Raw genomic sequence first — 13,160 nt, 5'->3', positions numbered from 1 at the left:
TGCGGTTTGCTGCTTTTTAAACCTGTACATCCCCTTGCTCGGGGCACACTTCCCTGACTGATCCCTGGGACAGTGTTGCTCACTGAGCTCAGCTAATAAAGTGCTTTCTTTTTCAGTTTTGGAGTCCATCATTTTTAGCCATCACATTTTGGGGTCTCATCCGGGATCCCACCTTTCTCAGGGTTCAACCCCTGGACTTCTAATCCTCGGATGAATCGGACACTCCTGAGGAACTAGACACCAAGATCTTTTTTTGGAAACGTGGCTTCTTCTTACTGACAGGTATTTGTTACTTTTGTTTTGTTTCATGTCCTTTGTTCATGTTTTTGTTCTTGTGATGCACCATACTTTGGGGAAATTAGAGTGCTAAGTCTGATCCCTTTTTGTGGCAACATGTCACCAACTTTGGGGAATTTTGCTCCCATTTGGGCAGGTTTCCGCCCTCTTGTCTTTGTCCTTGTGGCGAGTTTTCGTCATCTTCTTTGTCTTTGTAGCAAGCTTCTGACATTCTGTGTTTACTCATCTGTACCCCTGTCTTACATGTCCACCATTATGGGCCACATGGCCTCCTCTCCCTTATGACCTTTGCAACTTTTCTTAATCATTTTAAGCATTTTAGGGATCAAGCTGCCGGATATGGAGACCTTGTCTACCCTAAGAAACTAAGAACATTCTGTGAACTCGAATGGCCTTTCTTTGGTGTCGGATGGCCTTCACAGGGAACTTCTAACTTATAAATCTCTCAACAGGTCCATCAAGTCATTATTGGGCCCCCTCATAAGCCGACCATGCACTCTGATCAAGCAGTCTATATTAAAGTTTGATTGACTTGATCCAGAATCTACCCTTGTGGATATGAAAACTCCTACAAGAAGAACCCTGGCGGGTGCAACCTCCTCTCATGACAATGATGAAAACTAAGGTGTCACCTTCTCATGCTGTTCTACCTCTTCCCGATGATTCCCCTGCTGTTTCCTGACCCCCATCTTACTGCCCTTGGATTCCCCAAGCTCATCAGCTACCTCTCTGCGGGCCCCTACCCCTTCCAGTCCACCCGTACTTGCAGCCATTGTCCCCCACAACCCTCCTCAGCACCCATCCTGACTCCACAAACTTACCCTCCATTTTACCCATCCAAGAAGTCCCTCCATTGGACTCCTCTCAGGGATCTTTCTTCACCTATGTCCCCTTCTCTACTAGTGATCTGTACAACTGGAAATTACAGAACCCGCCTTTCTCTGAGGACTCTCAGGCACTAATATCTCTCTTTGAGACTATATGTTTCACTCATTGGCCGACCTCACATGACTGCCAACAGCTTTTACAGACTTTTTTCACATTGAGGAACATGAGCGAATTCGTACACTGGTGCACTGATCTGTCCTTGACACTAACAGGGAACCTACTTGGGACCTGATGAGACTCAATGCTGTTTTCCCTCTGATCTTCCTCAACTGGGACCCCAAAGCAGATGGCAGTAAGGAGGCTCTCGATCGGTATTGCCAGACTCTTATGGCACTCTGAGCTGCCACCCAAAAGCCGACTAATCTATCAAAGGTAACTGAGATGAGACAATTGGCTTCTGATTCTACATAGGCTTTCCTCTAGTGCTTCCTAGAGGCCTATCGTATATATACACCTATAGACCCAGAGGCACCAGAAAATAGATGAGCTATCAATATAGCATTTGTCTCTCAGTTGGCCTCTGATATTAAGCAAAAATTACAAAAGTTAGAGGGTTTTGAAAGGATGATGACAGGTCAATTGATAAAGATAGCCCAAAAGGTTTTTGACAATAGGGGAGACCCACAAGAGAAGAAATTAACCAAGATCTTGGCTGTACTAGTGGAAGGGCATACTCAAGCCAAAAGGGAAAAAATCTACAACAAAAGACCCTAGTAGGCAAGAATCAATGTGCATATTGCAAAGAGTTGGGGCACTGGAAAAAAGATTGCCCAAAACTAAAGGCCAAACTAGAAAAAGGCGAAACTACCCCTCGGGTCTTACTAGAAAAGGATTGTCAATTTCAGGGTTCATCTGCTACCCCCAAACTCCAGATAACCTTGACTGTGGCGGGGGCAACCCACAGATTTCTTGGTCAACACTAGAGCCAGTTACTTGGTATTACAACACCTTCTTGGGGAGTTATCCTAAAATAGCCATTCAAGGGGCAACAGGCAACATCCAATGTTACCCCTAGACATGAACTAAGATCACCCATTTGGAAAATCAGACTTTAACTCACTCCTTCTTTGTGGTACCTGAACGACCTGAACCTTTGCTTAGCCGAGATCTACTTCATAAGCTCCAAGCAAATATTAGCTTTTCTGGGGGCAATTCCCTTGTTCATCATGGAGATACACTAGCTACTGAAGACTCACCCATATATCTTCTGATAACCTGTCCTATTACTGAGGGACATCTATTGATGGCTAAGCCGCCAAACATATCCTCAGAACTTCAAGCCAAGTTGCTGGATCTCTTTATGCACCCTGTTGTCTAGTCCTCTGAGACTGGTCATTTTAGTCATAGAACTTTTGCCTCATGTATCAGGGTGCACTAATATCCACTCAGCCTCCAAGCCCGAATGGGAATCTCAAAGCACATACAGAGATTAAAGGAAGCAAATATTTTAATACCCTGTATTTCAGCCTGGAACACCCCATTGCTCCCTGTCCAAAAGGTTGGAACTACAGACTATCATTCAGTCCAGAACTTAAGAGAGGTAAATAAGCATATTGTTACTCTTCACCCCACTGTCCTGAATCCTTATACACTCCTAAGTCTTTTGCCTCCAGAACAGACTTGGTATTCAGTTCTGGATCTCATGGATGCCTTCTTCACTCTTCCAATTGCACTGGTAAGTCAACCGATTTTTGCTTTTGAATGAACAGACTCAGACACGAAAAGTTTTTGCCAATTGACCTGAACCAGATTTCCACAGGGTTCAAAAATGCTCCTACCTTGTTTGAGGAGGCCTTGAGTAAGGACCTCCAAGAATACTGTAGTGAGCACCCTGGAGTCACAGTGTTGTAATATGTTGATGATGTCCTGCTGGCAGCCCCAGACTATGAAAGCTGCCTATGGGTCACTCAAGATTTATTATATGCATTCAGTAGCCTGGGATACCATGTTTCAGCTAAAAAGGCCCAACTATGCACACAAGAGGTGACTTACCTAGGATACCGCTTGTTGAAGGAAAATGCTCACTTTCCAACAAAAGAGTTCAGACCATCCTCCAGATTCCTGAACCCCAGACTAACAGGCAGATTCAAGAATTTTTGCTATTGGGCTGGAGGTTTAGCTCAGCGGCATAAGCGCCTGCCTTGGAAGCAGGCAGTCGTGAGTTCGATCCCTGGTACCGATAAAAAGGAAGAAGACAAAAAAAAAACCAAGAATTTTTGCTATTGCTGCCTATGGATACTGGACTTTGCTAAGTTGGCAAAACCCCTTCACACTGCAACTGGGGGAACCCCTTCCGACCCACCCGTTTGGATGGAGAAGGAAAGTCAAGCATTCCACAAACTAAAATTGGCCCTTGCCCAAGCTCCAGCATTGGCCTTGCCAGATTTGACCAAATCTTTCCTGCTGTTCACTGCAGAACAGCATGGAATACTAAAGGGGGTACTAACTCAGATGTTGGGGCCATGGTGCTGCCCAGTTACTTATTTCTCAAAAAAGCTGGACTCAGTCTCTTCGGGCTGGCCAAACTGCCTTCAAGCCATGGTGGCTACTGACTTGATAGTGAAAGAGGCCAATAAATTAACCTTTGAACAGACACTCCAAATTGTGGCACCTCATGCACTAGAAACCCTCTTTAGGGCCCCACCTGACAGATGGCTCTCAAATGCAAGGATCATACAATACCAGGCCCTCTTGCTTAACTCTAACCTCACTGAATTCAGAAAAACTACTGTCTTAAATTCAGCAACCCTATTACCAGATGATGATCCACAGGTTCTTATGATTGCCAGGACCTGCTCTCTGCAATTGCCAGCCTTCATCAGGACCTTACTGATCTTCCATTAGAAAATCCAGATGTTGAATACGTTACTGACACCAGTAGCTTTCTCTCCGAAGGTAAATAAGGGCGGGGCAGCTATGACACACAGACACAGGTTATCTGGGCCCAACCCTTGAATCAAGGTACCTCTGCTCAGAGAGCTGAACTCATTGCCCTCACAGTGGCCCTAAAATTGGCTAAGGATCTAAGGGCAACTATCTACACAGATAGCCATTCCACTTTTGCTACTGTTCATGTACATGAGGCCATTTACCAAGAAAGAGGGCTTCTGACTTCTGCTGCTTCAAAAATTAAAAACGCCCCTTTAATCCTGGACTTGTTAACCACCATCTGGCTACCCAAATCTGTTGCAGTGGTGCATTGCAAGGCCCACCAAACAGGAAAGGACCCAATAACTATAGGAAATGTGTTGGCCATTAAGAGTGCTTGAGAAGCAGTTCTGAGATCACCTATACAACCTACAACCCTTTTGCTGCCAGTTCTGCCACCCCCTTGCCTGCCTCAATTGATCTATTCCAAATCAGACCAAGAACTAGCAAGACAACTAAAAGCAAAACAGATACCCCCTGAAAATTGGTTTCAGTTGCCAGACAAATGAATTTTAGTACCTGCTGCTATCGGAAGAGACTTATTTTTCAAATCCATAAAGCCTCACACCTAGGGGGTTCTAAATTAGCTGAGGAGCTTGGAACAGATACTTAGTTCCTAAACTGACTCAACTGGCAAAGGAAGTCAGTCAAAGATGCTCAAAATGTCTGCAGGTAAATGCCAAAGCCACTACTATCCAAGAAGGGATTTGATATTAAGGGACTTTTCCTGGAGAACACTGGGAAATTGATTTCACAAACATGGGGAAACCAGGACTTCATGGACATAAGTATTTACTTGTTCTGGTAGACGCTTTCACCGGGTGGACTGAGGGATACCCAATGAAGACCGAATCAGCCACAATTATTGTCAAAAAGCTTTTATGTGAGATAATTCCTAGATTCAGCCTTTCCTTATCCATGGGGTCCAACAATGGCCCAGCTTTCATAGCTTCCATCACTAATAACATTGCTCAGTTATCGTAGATTGACTAGAAACTTCACTGCACCTATCATCCCCAAAGTTCAGGTCAAGTTGAAAGGATGAACCGAACTCTGAAAGAAACACTTAGCAAATTGATTCTAGAGTCTGGCAAAACCTGGGTGAGTCTCCTTCTTTTTGTCCTCCTGCACTTGTGTTATACTCCATAGTACTCATTTGGCTGAGACTGCTAACCACAGTTTAATTAAGTCCCTACAGGCTCTTCAACCTGTGCTGACTTCCATTCACCAGCTCTTTTGAGACCCCCCAAGCCAAGCCACACACACCAGATGCCCCTCTAGCTGAAAGCTCAGGAGATCAAGTGCTGCTCAAATGTCATTCTTGCAATTCCTCCCTGAACCATGCTGGACTGGACTATACACCGTTGTTCTCAGTACTCCCACGGCCGTCAAGGTGGCTGGAAAACCAGCCTGGACACACCACTCTCATGATAAGATCCTCCCTCCAGATACTCCAGGATATAGATAAGTGGACTGTTACTTGGACTGAACATCTTCTGAAACTCAAATTGTCAAAACATTTCTGATAATGTTAGTTTCTCTCACCTGTTGGGAAATGGTTACATTATCTCTTACATTATCTCTCGAGCATAATCCATCCCTTTATACCGGGGAACTAACCAAATGCCTTAACTGGCAAGTTCACAGCCAAAAATACTACTTCCCATGCTGTCCTGGTCACGGACCTATGTAACATCATGGGCTACCAGACCTTCTAAACGTACTCTGCTAACTTGGGAGTCAGTAATAAATGGGCTTCATCCCAAAACAGAGGAACATCTGAAGACCTCTATGACTGCCGTAGTTCTAAGGGCCAATGGCATTTACAGAATGTACAGTTTTATGTTTGTCCCCAAGAACAGTCATCTGGAAACCCTCGCCATAATGAACTCTGTGAGGGGCTCAATCAATTTTATTGTAACTACTGGGGATGCGAGTCCATTTCCCCATGGGGCAAAAACGATCCCTTCACAGATCTCAGAAGATCCTCAAAACCAAATTGTGGCCTCAAAACTAAATCATAACCCCTTCATATTTAATTTTAGATAAGTCCACCAGTACTCATGGAAAGGGGGAAAAACCTGGGACATTTGACTTTATGTGTCTGGGTATGACCTTGGAACAATTTTCCATATCAATATGAGACGAGCCACTGATCACCTAACTGGACCAGCTATTGGGGCACTAGCCCCACTTGCTCCCCCTATTAAAGAGTTCTCAAGCCGCCCCCTACTACTGTTCCTATAACCAACCTAACTACTCCCTTACTGCAACTTTGTCAGCTTATTTCTGACCTATATAGCCCCTTGGACGTAAGGTTCCAATACCTCAATCACAGCAATCCCAGTCTTCCTCAGGACTGCTGGCTATGCTTAGATCCACAGCCTCCCTTTTAGGGGTAGCTCTACAGGCTTCTATGAGCTCAAATGCCTCTTTCCAGATCCAGAATTCCACCATCTTGGATTCTAACACCTCTTGTTGGTGGGGACAAAAACCTATCCTGGGCTGGGGATTTAGCTCCGTGGTACAAGTGCAAGGTCATGAGCTTGATCTCCAGTACAAAAAAAAAAAAAAAAAACTATCCTAACTCTAGGAAATGTTAAAGGAAATGGAACTTGTATTCAATCCACTGCCTATGATCTCAGCTCTAGTCCCTTATACTAATATGTTCCTTAATCCAATTGGAATACACAATGTTACATATTCGCCAAGCCAGCTTTTAGAGGCCCCAAAAGGTTCACCTGTACTTTAGGGCTGACTCCTTATATCATGTTAGACATTTTTACTATGAAAGCCGAGTTGTGTGTCCTGGTCCAGGTGTTTCCCCAAGTTTATTGGTATTCAGGCACAAGTGGATGAGAACATCTAAATCTTGAATCAGACTTTTCTCAGACACCTCAAGCGGCAACTGTCTTAATCCCAACCCTTATGGGATTGGGTCTATCCAGAGCTACAGCTTTAGGCACTGCAAGTTTAACAATGGGTGACAAAAATTACCATGAGTTGAGTGCCCTCATAGATGAAGTTCTAGCGGTTTTAGAACATTCAGTTTCTAACCTAGAAGAGTCACTAGGCTCTTTGGCTGAAATGGTCCTCCAAAACCATAGAGGTTTGGATTTATTGTTTATGAAAGAAGGTGGTCTATGTGTAACACTGGGAGAGGCTTGCTGTTTTTATACTAATCACTCTGGAGTCATACAAGACAGTATGAACCAGTTTAGAAAAAGGCTCCATAAAGGAGAGCAATGACAAAAGAACCAGAATTGGTTTCAGAATATGTTCTTGATATTTCCCTGGCTGACCACTCTGCTCTCAGCTCTAATAGGACCAGTTATTCTCTTCTTACTTGATTTAACCATTGGACCATATATTATAAGGTACCTACTACATCACATCCAGGACCGATTTCAAGCTGTTAAAATGCTTATACTTAAGCAAGAAGAATATAGCCCGTTACCCACACATGGTTATGCAATAGAGTCAAAGATTTAACTCAATGACATAAAGCAGTGGGGAAATGTTATAAGCTCAGAAACTCAAAATGTGATGTATTTATTACTTATTGTGCCTTTATAACCTGTTCTCTTTCTGTAAACCTTGTGTAATAGCTGTTTAACTTGCAATCTTGCAACACATCCACCATGTAATTCTCTCCCTGCCTTCCTGGTTCCTGTAAGACCCTGACCCCTCCCCTTGTGATTTGCTGCTTTTCTTGGAAGACCAAATTACCTTTTATGGAGACAAGCTGATCTTAAGATCCTGACCCCTCCCCTTGCAGTTTGCTGGTTTTTAAACCACTGCAGCCCTTTGCTTAGGGCACACTTCCCTGACTGATCCCTGGGACAGTGTCACCCACTGAGCTCAGCTAATAAAGTGCTTTCTTTTTCATTTTTGGAGTCCTGTCATTTTTAGCCATCACATGTAGTCCAGGCAGGCCTTGAATGCATAGCAATCTCCCTGTGTCAACTTGCAAAGTGCTGTGATCATAGGCATGTATCACCACACCCAGCGTGCTGTGAAATCATTCTTCAAAAGTGAAGGAGAAATAAATACTCAAATAACAAAACAGGAACTAAGATGCCAGCAGACTTACCTTTTAAGGAATGTTAAAACAAGATCAAAACAAGATGTGGAGTATAGTGGTACATACTTGCAATGTCAGCACTTGGCAAACTGAACCACTGAGTATCACGTTGAATTTGAGGCCAGGCTGGGCTACAAAATGAGTCCAGGGCTAGCTTGAAGTACACAGTGAAACCCTCTCTCAAAACACCAAAAATCAAACCAAAACAAAAAAACAAAGAAGCAGCTGTGTATGGTGATGCATCCCTATATATGCATCCCAAGCACTCTGTGAGGCTGTGGAAGAAGAAACACAAATTTGAACTCCATCTGGGCAACTTAATAAGACTCTGAAGGATGATGATGCTGATGAAGAAATAATAATACTGATATGATAAGAAATGAGAGAAAATGAAATGGAATCTGTAAAATGCCCAATTAAACCAAAAAAAGGAAGAAAACTGCTGAAAAATGAAAATAAACTTGAGAACAGTAGTGAAACAGGGAATGGTAAACTGGCTAGGTGAATGGGTCTGACCTGTAGATCAGAGTTCCAGGTCACATGCACAGAACACATCTCAAAGCCCTATACCTGGAACCAATCAGAGAGTAGTATCTTCAATTTTACTTGTGAGAACTTCAGTAGGTTTTGACAGGAGGGGCTAGTCTTGATGTCAGCCTGAAGAGTAGAAGATACGAAACATGGCTACCACTAAGCTCTCAACCATGGTGTTCTCTTTCCCAGGGGTTTGCTCTCACTCTATAGAATGTACTGCTTTTATCAGTTACATTTGTAACTTGCTGTGCAGAGCATGTTTCTTTTTTTTCTTTTGATATCTTTAGTAAACATAAAATCTTGCTATCTTCTGTGCTATTCTTGACTTATTCTTTATTCAGCACAGAAAGAACCTAAAAAATTCTATAGAAAGAAACTCCAAAACCCCATTAACAGTAGCAAATATGGTAAGTATTAATCCAACTATATCAATAACCACAGGTGTCAATGGTCTAAAGACAATATCAATTAAGACTGTCAGAGTAAACCAAAAGAAAGCAGGAATAGACATTATTAATTTCAGGTAAAACAGCAAGGAAAGTTATTAGGGATAAAAGAAGGCTTTACATAATGATCAAGAAGTCAGTACTTCAAGAGAACATAATTTTTTTTTGAGGCAGGGTCTTGCAATATAGTTTAAAATGGTCACGATCTTACTATATAGCCCAGGGTAGCCTCAACCTGACAGCAATGGTTTTGCCTCAGTCTCCTGAGTATTGGTAATATAGGTGAAAACCACCATGTTGGGCTTGGACTAAATAATTCTTAATTTTTATGTGTCTAAAAACAAAAGATCAAAATATACAAGGGCAAAACCACAGGATTGGATAATTCCATGACAGCAGAGACTTTAAACATGTTTAAACTGGCTTGAACCATCAGTGGTACACACAACCATCCCATCGGGTGGCTTGAGCCATTAAGTAGTACAAACAGGTCTAATCATTTTTATTGGTCCTTTTATTAATAAAATAATTAAAAATTAAAGCATTAAAAAATTCTGGACCAAATCTAGTTAGTTGCTTAAATTTGAATAATTATTGCCCAAATATACATATTAATACTATTCATACCAATTAAAATTATTATAATAATCAACAAATTTATTCCATTAAATTAAAAGAAATTTATACTCATGAATAGCTTATCAGTTAAATATATAAATTTTAACATGGAAATCTTACAAGTGCCCCATTGCTGGTGTACATAATATGCATTTAGAACTGCTGTACTCCAAATCTCTATATCATTTTCATGTTTTCCTTAAAGAACTAATATGATAACATCTGATTTGCTAAATAAATGTCTTTCATAAGTGTAATCAAAGGCTCCCTGAGAACTAGTACAAGCTGTCTGATGGGACAGTCCATGCATTTACTACCAATGGGTCAGGCCAGTAGGAATGACTGAATTCAAATCAGGCCCTCCAACAGGGACAAATACAAATTATAGCCCTATTATGAATGCATTAGCACTCCTCTATCAGAAGTAGGCAGCTGGCATGGTGGCAAATACCTATAATCCCAGCACTAAGGCTAAGGCAGGTGGATCACTTTTCAAGGCCAGCCTGAGCTACATAGGTAAAACCCTGCCTCAAAAAAAAAAAGTGTGAAGCAATTCACTACATTGCCTGCCCCAACTGAGTATAGCAAAACTAATAAAGAAACCAGAGTTAAACTGTATGATAAACAAATGAACTTAACATGTACAGAATATTCTATCTAATAACTACATAATATATATCTTTTCAGTAGCTAAAAAATGATGATGCTAACATTTGTGAAATACTAAGCATATTAACTCAAAGAGTTACCTTCAAAGGACCCAAGCAGGCTCAAATGGTTAAATAATGTTCACAATCAAAAGCATAAACCCTTGAGCTGGAAAGATTTAGTCTAAACTCTGTCAGAACTCAAAATAGAGAAATAATCATTTTAGAGAAGAGTGGCCAATAGTAAGTACTGTCTAGCATTCATATTACAATTGTGAAACAACTATGTACAAAGCCTAGATGAGACAAATTTATTCCTGAATGAGGAAAAAGCCGAGGGAAGACAGGCTAGGTTTTACAAATTTCTAGGACAAGGAGCTATTTACCTAATCCAGAACCCAATCTACTTACTGGAGGAAACTATCTAAACATGATAAACTCCCTTTGTTTCAAAACATGAGATATGTTTCCATCTCTTTAAAAACCCTGTGCTTATGCTGGTATCTTCTAATGTGACAGCCACTGTTTAAAATGAGATCCTTCTCTTGAGGAAAAAGTTTATTTATAGAATCCCAAGATTCTCAGGAAGCTCACAACTAATCTACATGCATTTACTTTCTTCTTTCAAAGACTCACTGAATGGTGAGAAGAAAACAAAACAAGAGAAATAGACCTGTTTTATTAAGCTAGATGCTGACCTGTTTTACTGTACCCTTTCACTGGCAAAAATTATAAGGTCCTGCTTTAGGACAGTAGCACCCATGGGTTATGAAACCCAAGCACAAGTTCTGAATTGTTTCCAATGATCCCAAGTCTTCTCTGAAAGAGTTTTGACTCAGGCTGGACATTGTAGCTGGTAAAGCCAAGGAGCTCCTATCTCCCCCACTCTTAGGAATCAACCTCTGGTGCCAAACTAAGACCAATGGGCTACCTGTGCATCCCTAATGCCCCCCTTAGGTTCCACCCCAAACCTAAACTACATGTATGCCTTCATTCCACGTGTTCCAGGGAGAGATGCCATGCCCCAGGGTGGAGATGACATGCCCCAGGGGGTCAGGGGTGTCTCTCCCTGCATTCTCAAAATAAAGATCATTTATATTTCATACTTCTTATCTTTTCAGCCGTATCGGTCCACCACAGTTCTATCATTCTCCATTTCTATTAACTCTAGGTTCAAAACTGCTATAAACAGTGTAGCAACAAACAGCATAGCAATAAACAGTCAAATGGTGTAGTAGTCCTTTATGTAAAGCTGGGTTTGTATCCCACAGGATACAAGAATACAGCTTTATACCCAAAGACACGCCAATTCACATGAGTTTTTCTGCCCCTGCCTTGGAAGCAACGTGTGCTTGAGTTGATAGAATTCTATAATTTTTATATATTACTCATTTGGATGCATGTAAGAATTAGATCTTTCATTAGAAGCCCATATTCTAGATGGAGCAAAAATTAAATGCAAGAAGTCATGCACTTCAATTCCAACATGTAAAATCAATGTCGTTATAAAACAAGTAATTCTTCTAATTTTATTTCCTCCTCCCAGTTTAACACAGGACAGTTAACCAGAGCCATGAGACAAAAACACTGTGAACCATGTTTCTTGGGCACAGTAGGACAAAACATTACTGGACCCTCATCACGTGCCCCAAAATGCTTGGGGCTGTAACACAGCATAACACACTAGAACTGAGGTTACACAGAATATACCCCTGGCCCAACTGTGCGTACAAGACTAAAAGAAATGCTGAGAGGACAAACAAAGAAACAGCTTATGTTTCTTTATAACTAAAGTAAAGTAAAAACATTCTGCTACACAAAGAAACAAACCCAGAAATCTGTAAGCTTTAGTCAGTCAAGTGACGTGACAACATAATTTACTGCATCTGCACAAAGTAATAATTAGGAAAGATGTCTGGTATCTGTGAACACTTTTAAAAACATCTTAACCTGCAGGCACTCACCTGTGTGGCCATGGAGAGGGGAGTGCGGTCGTGGTAGTGTAGGTGATGTGTTAGAGGTTACAATCAAGCTCTTACGGTTACTTGTCCGACAACTGCAATGAAATAAAAATGTCAGTTATCAAAGGGTCACACCACTGACTTAGAGATTTTAAGAATGGGATTGGCAATTAATATTTGAACAAATTTAATTCTACAATTTAGTGTGTTCTATCTTGGGATATTTTTTTCTTGCTGCCTTGACTGCTGTCTTACATTGTCACTGTGCTTCCTTAAACAGATACAAGGAATTAAGTAAACGCCCCAACCGCGTTTTTGTCTAGGGGTTTTACTATGCTTTCCAAGCTGATGTTGAACTTGTGGTTCTCCTGCTTCATCAGCCTGAGTTGCTGGAATTATAGACATGTACCTGCTTATCACTGCATTTAGAAAATAACAATGTTTTAAATGACTTCTAATGAAGAATGCATATTCTAAATTTTATTTTTAAACACAAGTCAAAATATTCTCTCAGCTAGGGGTAAAGGTCAGTGGTAGAATATTTACAATACTCAGGTGTGAACCCTCCAGCATCAAACAAAGAAACCCCAAAATCTTTTCTTTCATAAAATTATTTTTCCATAAAGAATCAAACTGTTAATTTAACAGGTAATTTTAAATAACTGTTAATTTGAGAAGCTATTCTCATTTCACCATAAATTTTAGAACAGGTCTAAATTTCTTCTATCAAACTAACTCTGTTACATGTTAATCCCTG

General features: G+C 41.2%; 1 protein-coding gene across 9 annotated transcripts in view; it reads right to left on the bottom strand.

Moving 5' to 3' along the window:
- The window catches only part of Mast2 (microtubule associated serine/threonine kinase 2), a 332,530-nt gene that overhangs the window by 71,521 nt on the left and 247,849 nt on the right, over positions 1 to 13,160 (bottom strand). For all 9 annotated transcript variants that reach the window (XM_063236388.1, XM_063236385.1, XM_063236389.1 and 6 more), the window contains one exon: positions 12,407 to 12,498. In XM_063236388.1, coding sequence (XP_063092458.1) covers positions 12,407 to 12,498 — 92 coding nt within the window. The remainder of the gene's footprint in view (positions 1 to 12,406; positions 12,499 to 13,160) is intronic.

This window comes from Cavia porcellus, unplaced genomic scaffold, assembly GCF_034190915.1.
Source record: "Cavia porcellus strain 051 isolate PalLab524CR breed Dunkin Hartley unplaced genomic scaffold, mCavPor4.1 scaffold_25, whole genome shotgun sequence".
NCBI classification, from domain to species: Eukaryota; Metazoa; Chordata; class Mammalia; order Rodentia; family Caviidae; genus Cavia; species Cavia porcellus.
The sequence above is the reverse complement of the archived record's forward strand: the minus strand, read 5'-3'. Positions and strand labels throughout refer to the sequence as shown.